General features: G+C 44.1%; 1 protein-coding gene across 1 annotated transcript; it reads left to right on the top strand.

Annotated features, from left to right (window-relative positions):
• Positions 1 to 11049: 11049 nt before the first annotated feature.
• Positions 11050 to 20370, top strand: LOC120020933 (calcium channel flower homolog). Its single transcript, XM_038964577.1, has 5 exons — positions 11050 to 11657; positions 15265 to 15337; positions 15446 to 15571; positions 15928 to 16035; positions 18487 to 20370. The coding sequence occupies exons 1-5, from the start codon at positions 11552 to 11554 to the stop codon at positions 18572 to 18574; spliced, it is 501 nt and encodes a 166-aa protein (XP_038820505.1). The 5' UTR covers positions 11050 to 11551; the 3' UTR covers positions 18575 to 20370.
• Positions 20371 to 20383: the final 13 nt, after the last annotated feature.

Here is a 20383-nt window from a genome sequence, read left to right as displayed (position 1 = left end):
GAATGTACAGTCAATAACACAATAGAAAATCAATAACACAAATGCATCATAGATATACCTGAGTAAGTCATAACCCTCATTATGTATGCCTAAACATTAGCATTACATGCAGTGGTGATTGTCATACTTGAGTAAAAGTAAAGATACCTTAATAGAAAATGACTCAAGTGAAAGTCACCCAGTAAAATACTACTTGAGTAAAAGTATTTTGTTTTTTATATACTTAAGTATCAAAAGTAAATGTAATTGCTCAAATATACTTAAGTATCAAAAGTACAAGTATAAATCATTTCAAATTCCTTATGTTAAGCAAAGCAGATGGCCACATTTTCATGTTTTGTTTTAATTTACAGATAGCCAGGGGCACACTCCAACACTCAGACATCACAAACAAAGCATGTGTTTAGTGAGTTAGCCAGATCAGAGGAAGTAGGCATGACCAGGGATGTTCTCTTGATAAGTATGTCAATTAGACCATTTTCCTGTCCTGCTATGCATTCAAAATGTAACGAGTACTTTTGGTTGTCAGGTGAGCTGTATGGAGTAAAAAGTACATTATTTTCTTTTGGAATGTAGTGAAGTATATGTAAAAGTTGTCAAAAATATAAATAGTGAAGTACAGATAGCCCCAGAAAACTACTTAAGTAGTACTTTAAAGTATTTTTACTTAAGTACTTTACACCACTGATTACATGATTGTATCTTGAATGCACCCACCCATTTAATATTGGCGCTGTAGAGGGCAACATCTGCAGGACCAGCAAAGATTGTTATAACTAAACCAAGATAAACCACAGCGTGTCGTTTCGGATGGGAACAAATTAGTCTTAGTGGGCAGAACAAGCACGAGCTAGTGAGATCATATTGGGATCCTATGCGTTCCAGCATATTTCAGTTAGGGAACGCCTACTCTGCCAAGTGTGCATGTGCAATACCGCAATTCGCGTTTGCACTCCTAAACGCTTCTTTTTTTTTTACTTTGGCAAAGGGTAAAGTCTACAAAACTTAGTCCACTCTGTTCGAAACATAATTGTAGTTTTAGGAACAGAAAACTTTATTGAGATGTTTCATCGATGAGAAAATTAGCAGAATGTCGGACAAAATCCATATCGGTCCATCTTCTCCCACTGCTGGCCACTGGGGTTTCTCTAACTACCCGCCAAGCGGATGCTTCTCATTTATACATCCGGTGAAATATCTGTCTCATTGTTCTATCTGTGGTACAAGCCTCTGCTGAGTCCAAAACAACCTGATGTTCCGGTTTTCAGGGGAAATGGGATGCCTGTGACGCACTATCGTCACTAGTTACCACAGCCACGAAGTCGTAAACACTGCCTATTAATACAATGTATTTAGTTAAAATGTGATTTTAAGCTAACATTAACCCTAAGCTTAACCACACTGCTAACCTTATACCTAACCCTAAGCTTAAGCTATGACCAAAATGCAAAATGTTTGTTTTCATTAGTTTTTACAATATAGCCAATTTTGACTTTGTGGCTGTGCTATCTAGTTGAAACTGAGATATAATAATAACAACGCTGTGACACAACTAACAAGGCGACAGTCCATCTTACCTCCTCCTCCGAATGTACTATATTGGTTGAACAATGCAGGAAGGAGAGCGTCCCCCTAAAGTGTTTTATCTTCTCATCAAAACCAGTATCAAAGACAGTACAGTATGGTTCTAGAAATTATGCGCCAGTATATAGGTAGTATAGACAAGATGCCGCCGACAGACATGGCAGCTCTGTTTCTAGCAACATTGCAGTATTTTGCTTTTTTGTGTGTTATTTCTTACATTATCAGCCCAGAACATATTTTGTGTTATTACATACAGCCGGAAATAACTTTTGGATATCAGCAACGGTAACTCACCAGTGTTACGACCAGGAATACGACTTTCCCGAATTGGATCCTTTGTTCATACCCCCCAGGACAATTGAGGCTGCTCCAAGACGCCGCCGGCGGAGAAGAGGTATTCGGAGTGGACTTCTAGTACAACTCAGGAGGCGTGCACAACATCCCATGCTTCCGAGTATATTACTTGCTAATGTTCAGTCTCTGGATAATAAAGTAGACGAGCTCAGGGCGAGGATCTCCTTCCAGAGAGACATCAGGGACTGTAACATACTCTATTTTACGGAATCATGGCTCTCTCCGGATATACTGTCCCCGTCCATACAGCCATCTGGGTTCTCAGTACATCGCTCAGAAAGGAATAAAGAACTCTTTGGGAAGAAGAAAGGCGGGGGTGTATGTTTCATGATTAACTATTCATTGTGTGATTGTGATTATGTACAGAAACTCAAGTCCTTTTGTTCATCCGACCTAGAATACCTCACAATCAAAAGCTGACCGTATTACCTCCCAAGATATTTATCTTCGGTTTTAGTCACAGCCGTGTATATTCCCCCTTAAGCTGATACCACAACTACATTGGATTTGTGCAAACTGGTAACCACATATTCTGAGGCCGTATTTATTGTAGCTGGGTATATTAACAAAGCAAATTTGAGAAAAACGCTACCGAAGTTCTACCAAGGAGGTCCTGGATTAGAGAGGTCCTGGATTAGTAGAGGTCCTGGATTAGCCCCAGTGATGTACTGGGCCGTACGCACTACCCTCTGTAGTGCCTTGCGGTCGAAGGCCGAGCAATTGCCGTACCAGGCAGTGATGTAACCAGTCAGGATGCTCTCGATGTTGCAGCTGTAGAACCTTTTGAGGATCTCAGGACCCATGCCAAATCTTTTTAGTTTCCTGAAGGGGAATAAGCTTTGTCGTTCCCTCTTCACAACCGTCTTGGTGTGTTTGGACCATTCTAGTTTGTTGGTGATGTGGACACCAAGGAACTTGAAGCTCTCAACCTGCTCCACTACGGCCCCGTCAATGAGAATGGGGGCGTGCTCGGTCCTCCTTTTCCTGTAGTCCACAATCATCTCCTTAGTCTTGGTTATGTTGAGGGATATGTTGTTATTCTGGGACCACCCGGCCAGGTCTCTGACCTCCTCCCTATAGGCTGTCTCGTCGTTGTCGGTGATCAGGCCTACCACTGTTGTGTCATCTGCAAACTTAATGATGGTGTTGGAGTTGTGCCTGGCCATGCAGTCGTGGGTGAACAGGGAGTACAGGAGGGGACTGAGCACGCACCCCTGGGGGGCTCCAGTGTTGAGGATCAGTATGGCAGATGTGTTGCTACCTACCCTCACCACCTGTGGGCGGCCCGTCAGGAAGTGCAGGATCCAGTTGCAGAGGGAGGTGTTTAGTCCCAGGATCCTTAGCTTAGTGATGTGCTTTGAGGGTATTATTGTGTTGAACGCTGAGCTGTAGTCAATGAATAGCATTCTCACATACAGTGGGGAGAACAAGTATTTGATACACTGCCGATTTTGCAGGTTTTCCTACTTACAAAGCATGTAGAGGTCTGTAATTTTTATCATAGGTACACTTCAACTGTGAGAGACGGAGTCTAAATCAAATTATGTCAATTAGCCTATCAGAATCTTATAAAGCCATGACATAATTTTCTGGAATTTTCCAAGCTGTTTAAAGGCACAGTCAACTTAGTGTATGTAAACTTCTGACCCACTGGAATTGTGATACAGTGAATTATAAGTGAAATAATCTGTCTGTAAACATTTGTTGGAAAAATTACTTGTGTCATGCACAAAGTAGATGTCCTAACCTACTTGCCAAAACGATAGTTTGTTTACAAGAAATTTGTGGAGTGGTTGAAAAACGAGTTTTAATGACTCCAACCTAAGTGCATTTAAACGTCAGACTTCAACTGTATATATATACAGTGGGAAGAACAAGTATTTGATAAACTGCCGATTTTGCAGGTATTCCTACTTACAAAGCATGTAGAGGTCTGTAATTGTTATCATAGGTACACTTCAACTGTGAGAGACGGAATCTAAAACAAAAATCCAGAAAATCACATTGTATGATTTTTAAGTAATTAATTTGCATTTTATTGCATGACATAAGTATTTGATACATCAGAAAAGCAGAACTTAATATTTGGTACAGAAGCCTTCGTTTTCAATTACAGAGATCATACGTTTCCTGTAGTTCTTGACCAGGTTTGCACACACTGCAGCAGGGATTTTGGCCCACTCCTCCATACAGACCTTCTCCAGATCCTTCAGGTTTCGGGGCTGTCGCTGGGCAATATGGTCTTTCAGCTCCCTCCAAAGATTTTCTGTTGGGTTCAGGTCTGGAGACTGGGTAGGCCACTCCAGGACCTTGAGATGCTTCTTACGGAGCCACTCCTTAGTTTCCCTGGCTGTGTGTTTCGGATCGTTGTCATGCTGGAAGACCCAGCCACGACCCATCTTCAATGCTCTTACTGAGGGAAGGAGGTTGTTGGCCAAGATCTCGCGATACATGGCCCCATCCATCCTCCCCTCAATACGGTGCAGTCGTCCTGTCCCCTTTGCAGAAAAGCATCCCCAAAGAATGATGTTTCCACCTCCATGCTTCACTGTTGGGATGGTGTTCTTGGGGTTGTACTCATCCTTCTTCTTCCTCCAAACACGGCGAGTGGAGTTTAGACCAAAAAGCTCTATTTTTGTCTCATCAGACCACATGACCTTCTCCCATTCCTCCTCTGGATCATCCAGATGGTCATTGGCAAACTTCAGACGGGCCTGGACATGCGCTGGCTTGAGCAGGGGGACCTTGCGTGCGCTGCAGGATTTTAATCCATGACGGCATAGTGTGTTACTAATGGTTTTCTTTGAGACTGTGGTCCCAGCTCTCTTCAGGTCATTGACCAGGTCCTGCCGTGTAGTTCTGGGCTGATCCCTCAGCTTCCTCATGATCATTGATGCCCCACGAGGTGAGATCTTGCATGTAGCCCCAGACCGAGGGTGATTGACCGTCATCTTGAACTTCTTCCATTTTCTAATAATTGCGCCAACAGTTGTTGCCTTCTCACCAAGCTGCTTGCCTATTGTCCTATAGCCCATCCCAGCCTTGTGCAGGTCTACATTTTTATCCCTGATGTCCTTACACAGCTCTCTGGTCTTGGCCATTGTGGAGTGTGTGGACAGGTGTCTTTTATACAGGTAACGAGTTCAAACAGGTGCAGTTAATACAGGTAATGAGTGGAGAACAGGAGGGCTTCTTAAAGAAAAACTAACAGGTCTGTGAGAGCCGGAATTCTTACTGGTTGGTAGGTGATCAAATACTTATGTCATGCAATAAAATGCAAATTAATTACTTAAAAATCATACAATGTGATTTTCTGGATTTTTGTTTCAGATTCTGTCTCTCACAGTTGAAGTGTACCTATGATAAAAATTACAGACCTCAACATGCTTTGTAAGTAGGAAAACCTGCAAAATCGGCAGTGTATCAAATACTTGTTCTCCCCACTGTACACATAGACTTGAAATGGAACACTGGTCACTTTAATGTTTACATACTGCCTTACTCATTTCATATGTATTTACTGTATTCTAGTCAATGCCACTCCGACATTGCTCATCCAAATATTTATATATTTCTTAATTCCATTCTTTTACTTTAGATTTGTGTGTATTGTTGTGAATTGTTAGATATTACTGCACTATTGGAGCTAGGAACACAAGCATTTCGCTACACCCGCAATAACATCTGCTAAATATGTATATGTGACCAATAAAATTTGATTTGATTTTGATCTAATATCAGGCGTTTATTTTACCCCTGCGACGTGCTGGCAGGCTACGTTAGGTTACTGCAGTACCACAGATAGGAACACACCCACATGTAAACAAATGGTGACGTACAATATTTTAATCAGTCCAGGGAGGTTCATAGTGGACAGAAGTGAGGGAGAGGCTGAAAGCTGTGGCTAGCGATCAATCGTTGATAAACAAACAATCAAACTTTACTCGGTGTGGGAGCGGGTCGGCACGGCTGTGCTGTGACTGGGTCAGAGATGGTAGGAGATAGTGATGGAGAAGAAAGTGAAGCAAGTATGGAGCATAGTTGTACAAATAAAGGGGGGAGTAAGAAAGAGAAAAAGAAAGCGGGAGAGAAAGGGAGTAGAGGTTTGATGGGGAGCGAGAGGTCTATGGAGGCAGAGAGGAGGCAGAAGAGGAAGTTTGAGGAGAGAAACGTAGTTTCCAACAGTTCAGAGGTAGAGAGTGCCGAGGAAGGGCGAGATAAGTCGCGAGGGGAGCATGGAGGTGAGGAGGAGCATAAAGTGATTCTGAAGTTTAGGGAGGAAAGGGAGAGTTGGGGCAATGAGTCCGATAAGGTTGACGGCTGTGATAAAATAGTTGATTGGGGAAGTTATCAATGCTCAAGTGTTAAGAGATGGGAGCTTGTTGGTGTTCTGTAAGGACATGGCGCAGAGAGAAAAAGCTCTCAGAGTGAAGCAAATAGGGAAGTATAAGGTGGTGTCGAGCAGCTGGACTGATCAAGCAGTGGATTAAAGGGATGATAACAGGAGTGAGTGTTAGCACTAAAGAAGTGAGTGAATGTTCAAAGATTGCAAGCAACAAGGGGTGGAGTTAGGGTAGATCAACATCAACTGTTCAGAGGAGACTGCGTGAATCAGGCCTTCATGGTCGAATTGCTGCAAAGAACCCACTACTAAAGGACAAAAATAATAAGAAGATACTTGCTTGGGCCAAGAAACACGAGCAATGGACATTAGACCAGTGGAAATCTGTCCTTTGGTCTGATGAGTCCAAATTAGAGATTTTGGTTCCAACCACCGTGTCTTTGTGAGACGCAGAGTAGCTGAAATGATGATCTTTGCATGTGTGGTTCCCACCGGGAAGCATGGAGGAGGTGTGATGGTGTGGGGGTGCTTTGCTGGTAACACTGTCTGTGATTTATTTAGAATTCAAGGCACACTTAACCAGCATGGCCACCACAGCATTCTGCAGCGAGACGCCATCACATCTGGTTTGCACTTAGTGGGACTATCATTTGTTTTTCAACAGGACAATGACCCAACACACCTCCAGGCTGTGTAAGGGATATTTGACCAAGAAGCAGAGCGATGTAGTGCTGCATCAGATAACCTGGCCTCCACAATCACCTGACTGACCTCAACCCAAGACTGTTGGAAAAGCATTCCTCATGAATCTAGTTGAGAGAATGTCAAGTGTGTGCAAAGCTGTCATCAAGGCAAAGGGTGGCTACTTTGAAGAATCTAACATATAAAATAGATTTTCATTTGTTTAACACTTTTTTGGTTACTACATGATTCCATATGTGTTATTCCATAGTTTTGATGTCTTCACTATTGTTCTACAATGTAGAAAATAGTAAAAAATAAAGAAAAGCCCTTGAATGAGTAGGTGTGTCCAAACTTTTGACTGGTACTGTATGAGTTACTATGTGAGGGCTTATGTACCGAACGCTTTAAGATTTTATAACTCCCAGAGGTTTGGGCATGTGGCAACAGCCTTTAAAGAGAAAAAGAGGTGTGCCGTGTATGGAGGGGAGCATGAGTATGGGAAGTGTGGGGATCGTATACAACCAAAGTGCTGCAGCTGTGAGGGTGCTCATAGTGTGGCATATAGTGGGTGTGAGGCTATGAAGCAGGCAGTGGAGGTGCAACAAGTGAGATTGGAGAGAATGGTGTTATATGCTGAGGCAGTGAGGGTGGTCCATGTCCAGGGAGATACAGGTTCAAGGGAGAGATGGTTAGGAGCATCTAGACTGGGGATTACGGGGCAGGTAGGCGGTGATATGGTATACATAGATAATAGAAAGCTGGTGACGTTCATAGCAGGAGCTATCAATAGCACTGCTAAAGTAGAGTCTGAAACAGAGAGGATTCAGCTAATAGTGAAAGCTGCTGGGAGACATCTGAGTATGACAGGGTGACATGGGAAGAGGTTTGAGATCACCTCAATCAGCCAAGGGTGGAGTCATGTATTACTGGATCTTAGTTATGGTGGTAGTACTACAATGGAATGGTCGAAGCCTGTTGGCTTATTGGCAGGAGTTCAAGCAGTTCATTGTAGATATGCCAGCTAAGCCTGATGTGATTTGTGTACAGTCTCAAACCGACTGTGGAGTTTATCAGTGAGGGACATGTAGTGGTTCGTAGGGACAGAGATGTAGGGGGGGATGTGCCACCTTCATAATGCAAGATAATCCTTATAGGATGCTAGGCAAAGGTATTGGACGGGAATATGTAGTGGTGGAGGTGTGGTTGAGAGGAGGGGTGCTACGCAGGTGGGTGTTTGGAAGGGCAAAGTGGGATACATTTCAGGAGCTGGGGGAGCAGGTGATGGCTCGGGTGGATATGAGAGGGGATGTGGATAGTATGAATAACAGGGTGAGAACAGCGTTTGTGGGGGCAGCTACTGAGGCTATACCTAACAGTTCAGGGAGGAGGAGGAGGAAAGCAGTCCAATGGTGGACGGAGGAGTGAGGGGAAATGGTGAGGAGTAGGAACAGGGCATTTAGAGTCCTGAAAAGGATGCATGACTTCCAACATCTGATTCAGTATATGCAGGCCCTGGTGAGGAGAACTATCTGTCAGGCAAAGAGGTCATGTTGGCATCGGTTCTGTGACACCATTGGAAGGGCGACACCTGTGGGAGAAGTGTGGGGGATGATTAAGAGGATGAGTGGGGTCAGAGGGGAGTGGGATTATCCAGTGTTGACGAGTGGGAAGGATGTGGCAGTAACAGATGAGGAGAAGGCAGAGATGATGGCCAAAACGTTTGTCGAAGTGCATAGCTCTGCAAATTTGTCAGAGGAGGGGCAGAGGGGGAGAGATAGAACGAGAGAGGAACATCCTGGAGTGCTGGATAAGAGGAAGGATGTAAATTATGTGTTGAATGCACCATTTACCATGGCAGAGGTAAAAAGGGAAATAGGTAAGGCTGGGTTAACCTCACCTGGGAAAGATGAGGTATGCTATGTTATGTTGGCCCATTTTAGTGATGAGGCACTGGATAAGGTTTTGGTGTTGTACAACACAGTGTGGGAGGAGGGGAAACTACCAGGCAGTTGGAAGGAAGCAGTAGTGGTACCAATCCGGAAGCCAGGGAAAGACCCAACGAGGCCAACAAGCTATCGGCCAATAGCTTTAACATCATATGCATGTAAGATTATGGAACGTATGATTACGGAGAGGCTAACTTACTTCCTGGAGAGTAGGGGGCTAGTATCGCCACATCAGACTGGGTTCAGGAAGGGAAGGGGAACTATGGACCCAGTGCTCTGCTTAGGAGCAGAGGTCAAGAAAGGTGAACAAAGTGAACAAGGAGACTGTTGTAGCTGTCTTTTTTGATGTGGATAAGGCGTATGATATGATGTGGAAGGAGGGGTTGTTAATCAAGCTTGATATTATGGGGATAGGAGGAAGAATGTACAACTGGACAAAGGATTTCCTGTTTGAAAGGTCTATCCAGGTGAGGGTGGGAAAGTCACTATCAAGCAGCTACCTGGTGGATAATGGTACACCATAGCGTGATTAGTCCTCTATTGTTCTCAATCATGATCAATGATGTTTACTCAGTTACAGACAGATATTGGGAGGTCGTTATGGTCGTTCCATGAGGCCCCAGATGATGGGGCCTCATGGAAGAGGGGAATAAATGTGCCATACATAATCAGGAAGGTAGAGGAAGCAATTGAGGAGGTAGAGCGGTGGGCATTAATGTGGGGATTCAGGTTCTCTGTAGAGAAAACTCAGTGGTGCTAAATGTGATGCGCTCTCTGACGGGGAAGGAGTGGGGGGCTGGGCGTTCCTCATTGAGGACCATGTATGTTGCATTGATCCGATCTCTAATAGACTATGGCAGTATAGCGTATGGTTCGGCAGCCCGGACCTCATTGGAAAGGCTAAATGTCATACAGGGGCAAGCACTCAGAATATGTAGTGGGGCATTTCGGACCTCCCCAGTGGCTGCACTACAGGTGGAGATGGGGAATATGCCATTGCAGATTAGGATACAGTAGCTGGCAATGAATTATTGGGTCAACCTACAGGGACATGGGGTGTCTAATCGTGCGAAAGGTATTTTACAGGAATGCTGGGAACATGAGCGAAGACAGAACACAAGCTTTGACTGGGTGGGTAATACCCAGGCGAAGGAGATGGGACTGTATTGAAGGGAGTTTAGTCCAACGGTAGCTATTCCTGTAAATCCACCATGACTACTCCAGCCTCCAGTAGTTCATCTAGAAGCGTTGGAGAGACTACAGAAAGATAGGGAGGGTGTTGATCCATCTGATTTGTTTAAGAGACGTCTGGATACTGTGTATCAGGATTTTATGGCCATTTACACAGATGGTTCAAAAGATCCAATGACAGGACGTTCTGGGTCAGCATTTGTATTGCAGGAATGTGGGTGGCAGCCAGGAAATGTGTTACAGATCATCTGACTGTATATACGGCGGAGCTGATGGCCATACTGTTGGCCTTGCAGTGGGTGGAGGAAGTCAAGCCAGACAGAGTAGTTATTTGCTCTGATCCATGTGCAATGTTAATGAGTCTCCAGTCCTTTAGGTCACGTAGCAGACAAGACCTGCTTTATGAGGTGCTACAAACCCATGGCAGGATTAAACTGATAAGATTTACTTGGGTCCCAGCCCATGTGGGGGTGGAGGGGAACGAGGCAGTTGATGTACTGGCTAAACAAGCACTTAGTAGTGGGGATGTTGATGTTGTAGTTTCAATGAGCATGGCAGAGACAAAAATCCTGATATGGACAGTGATGGTGCAGAGATGGCAGGAGCAGTGGAATAGAGATACTAAGGGCAGGCAAGGCTATTTTTAGGGACAGAAGAGACAAGGCAATTTTTACAAGATTAAGGGTGGAACACAGCAAGTTCAATAAATTCTTAAATGTGAAAGAGAGAGGCTGGAATCTAGTATGAGGGAGAATGGGATACAGGAAATTCGTTTAAAGAGTATATTAAGTAGAACGTCATTAGATATAGTTTCAAATATTTTGATATCTATTTTAAGGACAACCGGGCTGGCAGGTAGGATTTTGTTACTCCCCGTTTCTGGCCCACACTCCAGTACGTGGCGTGGCGGTACTGCACCATAACGTTGGATGCCAACCGCCGATAAACCCCACCGAAGAAGACAGGACAAGAAACAGCGGACAGAGCAGGTCGTAATAATCGTAATTTTTGAATGGTGTAAATTAATAATGGTAGCTGTCTAATTTGAAAGAAAAATTGATAACTGGCAAGTTTGTTGGATAGGAAAGTTGGTAGACATTGGCAGTGACACAAGCTAACAGGATTTGGCGACTGGCAGTGACACAAGCTAACAGGCTTTGGCGACAGAGGCAACTGTTAGCGTCTAAGCTAACCAGTCTGCTAGCTATGAGCTATCTTGAAGACAAAACCATTCTTAGTTGATAACCACATAGATTGTTATCTAGCTAGCCAGAGTAGAGACACGGTCAAAGCTATCGTTAACACGAAATATATGTTTTTGTCAACTGTTAGCAAGATCATTGACGTTGGCCAGGTAACGTTAGCTTTCGTTGTCCTAGTGAGTCCCAGCCAATGGCCATTGTTAAATTGACTAAGGCAAGTCACTGAATAATTAATTTATTGGGGCAAAATGAACTCCGACGAGGTAGCAGCTCCAAAACCTGTCACCGATGATGATGGCATGTCATGGTGGTATCGATGGCTCTGCAAAATCGCTGGGGTCCTGGGCGGAGTATGTAAGTAAAAGCTAACCATCCATTTTCTTATCTACTGTGGTTGCACCTGCTTACTGTATACACGACCGTCCGATTCTAATCGGTCCTGGCGCACCCCGCTTCCACGTCTACAGTCTCTAAATGTTCATAATGGGGTCTATGCCTTTCATGACAGTGACAGATCATGAAGCATGGTAAACGTTTTTCTCATGACCTATTCCTGGCATACTAGCCTATTCACAAAGAAGCATTTAGATAGTTTATTTATTTAACATGGACAAAAATCGAATAAAATAAAGTTGTATTTGTCACATGCGTAGACCTTACCATGAAATGCATACTTACAAGTCCTTAACCAACAATGCAGTTCAATAAGTAGTCATTTACTAAATAAGCAAAAGAAAAAAAGTAACACAATAAAATAACAATAATGATGCTATATACAGGGGGTACTGGTACCGAGTCAATGTGGGGGGGTACAGGTTAGTCGAAGTAATTTGTACGGTAGGGGTAAAGTGACTGCATAGATAATAAACAGCGAGTAGCAGAAGTGTAAAAACAAGGGGGGGGGTGTCAATGTAAATAGTCCGGGTGGCCATTTGATTAATTGTTTGGCAGTCTTATGGCTTGGGGGTAGAAGCCTTTTGGACCTAGACTTGGCGCTCCAGTACCGCTTGCCATGCGGTTATAGAGAGAACAATTTATATATAGGTCCTGAACGGCAGGAAGTTTGGCCCTATTGATGTACTGGGCTCTATGCACCAACCTCTGTAGTGCCTTAAGGTCGGATGCCAAGCAGTTGCCATACCAGGCAGTGATACGAGTATTGCTGATACACACACAGAATTGTGAGTATTGGGCTGTTGGAGAATGAGGCTATATTCTCTTTAGGAAGCTCTGTTGATGTGCTTTCTTTGAAATATTACAGTGTTTAGTCAAGGCCTTCAGTCTCCTCACTGAGCCCCTCTGTCTGCCCAGACAAAGCACTGGAACACCACTCTACCCCCACATCTCTCTGTACAGCGCTAAACCCATTGGTCACATGTTCCGCGGCAGGTAGCCTAGCGGTTAAGAGCGTTGAGCCAGTAACCGGCAAGGTGGAAAAAATATGCCGTTCTGCCCAAGGCAGCTAACCCCCGACAACTGCTCCTCGGGGGCTGATGATGTCGATTAAGGCAGCCCCCTGCACCTCTCTGATTCAGAGGGGTCGGGTTAAATGCATTCAGTTGTGCAACTGACTAGGTATCCCCTTTTCCCTTGTCCCCTCACTGCACCAGGAGGCTGGGAATGGGCACAATCATAGGCTGTCTGCTTGCCTGACTGGCACACATCATCTAAGTCATATCTATTCAGTGATAGCTTCTATTTTATAATGTTTGCTAGCGTATATCTTCCCTCAGGGACTCCGTGTGAGACCAGGGGGAGAAGACTGCCCTTCTTATTAAAGCCACGGAAGTTCAAGGCTGACTGCAGGCATTGTTAGCAGAAACAGGATCCCCCATTTTATAGTGAATGGAAAAATAGCAATCTTCGTGCTCAGGTTTCGTGTAAATAAATAGAAAATTCAATCAAGGTACCAATAATTGCTTCACTTCCTGGACTAGCTCAAACTGCACATGTTATGTCTCCATGAGACGCCATCATAACCGACTTCATTTGGCTTCAATGCGCCATTGAGTTTTCACATAGGAATGTATGGTGACACATGATCAAAGGCTTTGTGCATCCATATATACAGTCATTGTGTGAGACAGACAGAGTTGATGTTTGTACTTACGTTGCACTTCCCTAGCATTAGGCCTATTGCAGCCCTGCCCTCCCTTCCCACCTATCCCTTTCCTGCCTTGCTGTGGCTGTGATACCGGAGTATTGGCCGCTGTATCACATTCCCATGCAGGACCGTTGCATAGTCAATGGGCTCTGTATTATTCAGCATGCTGTAGAATCAGAGTGCAGGATAGGTCTTATATGCTTCCTCTGATGTTAGCTGCTGGAGAGTTACTGCATGTATGTGTGTCTTGTGTGTGGGTGTCTGTGGTTGTATGGCATGAGTGTGCTAGCTAGCCGAATGGTCTTGTCTGGTACTGTGGGATTTTGAAAAAAAAATCAGTGACATAACTTTTAATTTGATCACACTAGTATAAGATCTCCATCTAGAGCCTCCGGAGTGGCGCAGCGGTCTAAGGCACTGCATCGCAGTGCTTAAGGCGTTCACTACAGACCCGGGTTTGTTCCCGGGCTGTGTCACAGCTGGCCGCAACCTGGAGACCCATGAGGCGGCGCACAATTGGCCAAGCGTCATGAGGGTTTGGTCGGGATGTCCTTGTCTCATCGCGCTCTAGCGGCTCCTTGTGGCGGGCCGGTCGCATGCACATTGGTGCGGCTGGCTTCCGGGTTAAGCGAGCAGTGTGTCAAAAAGCAGTGCGGCTTAGCAGGGTCGTGTTTCGGAGGACGCATGGCTCTCGATCTTCGTCTCTCCCGAGTCCGTACGGGAGTTGCAGAATGGGACAGGACTGTAACTACCAATTGGATTTCACAAAATTGGGGAGAAAAAGGGAGTCAATTATTTTTTTTATTCCATCAATCAGTCACTAGTAGCGTAAGGTTTCTCTCCTGATAGAAATCCTGAGCCGTGTTTTCAAGATTTTTTTTATGCTGCAGTATGTAACTTTTTGGGTGACCTGACCAAATTCACATAGAAATAGGAGTTATAGATATGCCATTCTCATTGAAAGCATGAATAAGAAGTGGTAGATCTGTTTTAAGTGTGCTATTTCTATGCTTCATGTCTTTTATTTTCGGTTTTGTACCCCAGTTTCAAACAGCTGAAAATACAATATTGTCGGTTATGGAATATATTTCGCAGCGGTTTAGATGGTACAATGATTCTCTACACTTTACTTGCTTGTTTTGTCACAAACTGAAATTAGGCAAACTATTAGAATTTTAGCAACCAGGAAATGGCTTGAGCTATTTCTGCACACTGCATCTTTCAATGGTTTCAAACCCCACAAGTTAATAATTTTGCCAAAATCAAAGTTGGGTACAAAAGACAAGATGAGCTACTGTAGTGGGCTGTGTGAATTAATTTACTTAAGTCTGTACCAGCTTGTGTGTGTACACAGTACAATGGATATAATACGAGTAAGTAGCCCATCTGTTCATTGTCTGAGTCCCTAATCATGCTCACAGTGTGGCCACTGGACTGGTAGCACCCAGCAGAGCCAACCAGGCAGTGCATAGCAGGGGCCTTGTAGGATCTTAGCAGGGGGCCTGTAAACTCTGATTAATACCATCATCTGCCTCCTATTTGTCTCAAATATAGCTCTCTGAGAAGAGCTGAGCCTCTTGTGTTGGTTTCCCTGGTATCAAAACCACGTTTGTTTAAATGACAAATTCAGGCCCTTGTGGTTTCTAGTTAAGCTTTATTTGATTTGAGTTTGTATGAATAAGGTTTCCAGTCAGAGTAATACCACTCTTTCTCATCTCTCTAACTTGGAACAAAGCCTCCTTTTATTATAGTCTGTTGGTATTCATGGTATCCCTATTTGTGCCTGTATGTACTTGATCTGGTTGCATAATGAGAAATGTAACATTGCATGTAATATCATTTTCTCTCCCACTGAAGCATGTGCCATCTCAGGAGTGTGGATGTGTGTCACTGTCAACCCCTTAAACATCGCAGCTGGAGTATGGATGGTGTAAGTTTCAGTTTTCCACAATATGATCCTTATATGCCTACATACAGTAGTGTGTGTGTAAAAAAATATTCACCCAGCGCTGTGTTAACGTCCTCCTCCTGTTTCAAGGTTGAATGCCTTTGTGTTGTTCCTGTGTGAAGTCCCATTCTGCTGCCAGTTCATTGAGTTTGCGAATGCAGTGGCGGCTAGAGCTGACAAATTCAAGCCATGGCAGAAAGCCTTCTTCTACTGTGGGTAAGAACTGGACTGAGACCTGCTGGCTTCACAGGTCTCACCTGTCCATTTGTCTAGGCCCAGAATTTAAATGAACCTTTAACCAGTTGATAAACCCACTACAGGTTTAATGTGATCCAGTGTTTTCCAGACTCCTTCCTCGGGACCCTTAAGGGGTGCACGTCAGATGTGTAGTGCTAGGGCAAGAACCAAAAGGTGCACCCCTTGGGGTCCCGAGGACCGAGTTTGGGAAACGCTGATGCAATCAATCAATCCCCGTTTCTCTTATTTTTTAGGATGGCACTTTTTCCTATATCACAGTTGGAAAAACACACTTCATTTTCTCTGTAATCAATCCCTGTTTCTCTTATTTCCAGGATGGCACTGTTTCCCATATTCCTGAGCTTCTCCATCACCACGTTGTTTGGGAATGCCATTGCCTTCGCTACAGGTGTCCTCTATGGTCTCGCCTCCCTGGGCAAAAAGTACGACTTTCCTATTTATACTTTTAGTGATACGATTTTGGTTTGAATGTACTGTGTGTGTACATAGTGTATGTATTTTAGATTTCATTTGTTTCTTTCTCGCACTTTCTCCCCTTTCAGTTCAAATTTCTTAAATCAACTTTTAGATTTTCAGGTGTTATTAATCAGTAACAAGATTCCTTAAATGTAAAATAATGTAACGTCTTGTAACAGGAGAACTGCTTTGTTCATACTCCTTATAACCTTGAGTGACAAAAAAGTAACCCTGTGAATTTCTCATTCAACATCTCCCTGTTCTCTTTGGAAAATCTGACCATAATTCCATCCTCCTGATTCCTGCTTACAAGCAAAAACTAAAGCAGGAAGTACCAGTGACTCGCTCAATAAGGAAGTGGTCAGATGACGCTGTTTTGCTAGCACAGACTGGAATATGTTTTGGAATTCATCCAATGGCATTGAGGAGTACACCACCTCACTGGCTTTATCAATAAGTGCATCGACGACTTCGTCCCCATAGTGACCGTACATACATATCCCAACCAGAAGCCATGGATTACAGGCAACATCCACACTGAGCTAAAGGCTAGAGCTGCCACTTTCAAGGAGCGGGACACTAATCCGTACGCTTATAAGAAATCCCGCTATGCCCTCAGACGAACCATCAGTCAAAGCGTCAATACAGGATTAAAATTAAGTCCTACTACACCGGCTCTGATGCTCGTTGGATGTGGCAGGGCTTGCAAAATATTACAGACTACAAAGGGAAATCAAGCTGCCCAGTGAGCCTACCAGACGGGCTAAATGCCTTTTATTCTCACTTCGAGGCAAGCAACACTGAAGCATGCATGAGAGCACCAGCTGTTCCGGATGACTGTGTGATCACGCTCTCCGTAGCCAATGTGAGAAAGACCTTTAAACAGGTCAACATTCACAAGGCCAGATGGATTACCAGGACGTAACCTGCCTAAATGACTACCGCCGCGTAGCACTCATGTCAGTAGCCATGAAGTGCTTTGTGAGCCATGACCAGCCTTTCATCAACACCGTCATCCCGGAAAGCCTAGACCCACTCCAATTCGCATACCGACCCAACAGATCCACAGATGACGCAATCAAACTCTACACTGTCCTTTCCCACCTGGACAAAAGGAACACCTATGTGAGAATGCTGTTCATTGACTACAGCTCAGCGTTCAACACCATAGTGCCCTCAAAGCTCATTGCTAAGCTAAGAATCTTGGGACTAAACACCTCCCTCTTCAACTGGATCCTGGACTTCCTGACGGGCCGCACCCCAGGTGTTACGGGTAGGCAACAACACATCTGCCATGCTGATCCTCAACACAGGGCCCCCTCAGGGGTGGGTGCTTAGTCCCCTCCTGTACTCCCTGTTCACCCACAATTGTGTGGCCAAGCACGACTCCAACACCACCATTAGGTTTGCTGATGACACAACGGGGGTAGGCCTGATGACCGACAACGATGAAGACCGCCTATAGGGAGGAGGTCAGAGACCTGGAAGTGGTGCCAGGACATCAACCTCTCCCTCAACGTGAGCAAGACACAGGAGATGATTGTGGACTACAGGAAAAGGAGGGCCGAACACGCCCCCATTCACATCGACAGAGCGGGTCGAGAGTTAAGTTTCACATCACCAACAAACTATCATGGTCCAAACACACCAAGAAAGATGTGAAGAGGACACGACAATGCCGTTTCCCCCTCAAGAAGCTGAAGATTTTACATGGGTCCCCAGATCCTCAAAAAGTTATACAGCTGCACCATTGAGAGCATCCTGACCGGTTGCATCGCCTGGTATGGCAACTGCTCGGCATCCGACCGGAAGGCGCTACAGAAGGTAGTGTGTACAGCCCAGTACATCACTGGGGCCAAACTTCCTGCCATCCAGGACCTATATACTAGGTGGTGTCAGAGGAACGCCTCAAAAAAATCGGCAAAGACTCCAAACACCGAAGTCATAGACTGTTCTCTCTGCTACCGCACGGTAAGCGGTACCGGAGCGCCAAGTGTAGATCCAAAAGGCTCCTTAACAGCTTCTACCCCCAAGCCATAAGACTGCTGAACAATTAATCAAATGGCCACCCGGACTATTTACATTGACACCCCCCCCCCTCTTTGTTTTTACACTGCTGTTACTCGCTGTTTTATCTATGCATAGTCACTTCTACCTACATGTACAAATTACCTCGACTAACCTGTACCCCAGCACATTGATTCAGTACCAGTACCCCCTGTATATAGCCTCATTGTTATTTTAAATGTTTAACTTTAAGTTTATTTAGTAAATATTTTCTTAACTGCATTGTTGGTTAAGGGCTTGTAAGTAAGCATTTCATGGTAAGGTCTACACCTGTTGTATTCAGCGCATGTGACAAATAAGATTAGACTTATCATGCTTTCTTCCCTGCTTCTCTCTCCTCCCTCTTTCAGGGGCGATGCGGTGAGTTACGCCAGGCTGAATCACGAGAAACAGGGGGATGAGGAGAAGATGACCGGGACGACTGACGGGTCAATATAGTGAGATGGCTATCCCATCATCCCTTTATCTGTTCCCACAGAGGAGGAACACTATCCTTAACCAAGGGACAATGATGTCATCTCTGCTCCTCTCCTTTCCGCCCTCTCAGTTACTGAGTTTATTTATTTACCTAAATGGCTGCATCTTTGATGTCTTACTTGGTGTAATTTTTCCATATATATTTAATGTTGTTTGGTCCTTAGTGTGAATTTTGTTTTCCATGACATTTATTGTAAAGGTTCAGCTGCTGTGCTGTTTTTGTTTTCCTGGTTACTGGGGTTACCCTTTTTTGGCAAGTAGGAAAAGTTATGTACCCTCTTAGCCAATCCGCCTTTCAAGAAACCTGGGCGATAGTGAATGTGAAAAGCTTTGTTTTTGTGAAGTCATTTCCCCAAATCATGTTACTCTCATTGTGCCGCCGGAAATTAATCCATTGAGAGTTGTCCCAAACGTATATTCGTTCCATCCAGTAAACCCAAAGATGACAAGTCCTCTTTTTGTTTTATATCCGTTACTTGCGATATACAATGGATGCTTAGGTTTAATGTACCTAAAGAGGACCTCGGACACGGAACTATGATGTAACCGTGAATCCTAACAGCTTTCAGTGCATGTTCTAAGAAGAGCTACTTTCTCAGCGTTCTTAAAAATGTGCTTCTAATCAAACAGCTGCATGTTGCGTGTGTCTTGAGAAAATCAGATTTAAGAATGGGAGTTGAATAGCTATGCTGCTTTAGCACCTCTTAACCTTTCAAATGCTTTTGGCATTCTCCTCTAGAACCTGATTGATCTATGCCACCTCAGAATGTTTGCGACCCTACATACAGTAGTGTCATCTGCCCCATGGAAGCATGCTTTAAAGGACTGATGAGGGAATGTGTCTTGATTCAGGGACTATTTAGTGTGTAACACACAGAGCCATGATTTGCCTTTGTCCCTCAGTCAGGTGAAATATACAAAGTTATGTCCAACCTTTGATCACAGGTACTAATGTGTTGTTCAGCAACATGCTACTGTTGGGATTATTTCTCACGTTAGCTCTGGATTGGAAATAATTTAGTTACTCGTTGAAATGGTCACCCACAACCACTTCTCAGGTAGGCCTATTTTGTTTCCTAGATACAGTATACCGGATAACTAGCTAACATGCTATTGCAGGTCACTTTAACCAATGCAAAAGGTACTATCCACATGAACCAGCTTTTGTAAAAAAAAAAAAAAGAATGAAACACTGCAGGAACACCAGCGATAATCTATCACTAAGGCATATGATATAAAATGCTATTTAGGCTCAAGTTAATTAATGTGCAAGATAAGCATGTTAGCAGCTGTCTAATGTAGCTTCACTGTTATCTTCCCTGACACGGAAAGCAACTGGGGAAGAGCTAGAAATTGGGTTGACTGCATGTTTCATGCATTAAACCAGAGGTCTCTATTGCCCATATACAGGAGGGACACTAATCCTTAGTTTATCATCATCTCTAGGCACAGAAGTCCTTCATGGCTACACTATACAGCACAGCTACACAATAGTGTTATGGAACAATGGGCTCAAAGGGAAGCGGTAATCTTAAACGTTAACAGGTTGCCCGTGCAGTAGAAATGATAACTGACCTGTAGTTTGCTGTAAGGAGTGTGTGCATATGCTTCTGTGTATTGTTGGATTTGGTTTGTTGCTTATTTATGTCATGATGAACTGGAACTTCAAAAGGAGGCCACAAACTCAGTTGCTTATTATATGGTATTGTTCTCTCCCCATCTGACAAAAAAATTAAAATATTCTGCCTTTTAAACAATGCCCGTCTTTTC

This window comes from Salvelinus namaycush, chromosome 26, assembly GCF_016432855.1.
Source record: "Salvelinus namaycush isolate Seneca chromosome 26, SaNama_1.0, whole genome shotgun sequence".
Lineage (NCBI taxonomy): Eukaryota > Metazoa > Chordata > Actinopteri > Salmoniformes > Salmonidae > Salvelinus > Salvelinus namaycush.
This window is presented reverse-complemented; position numbering and strand designations above follow the sequence as displayed.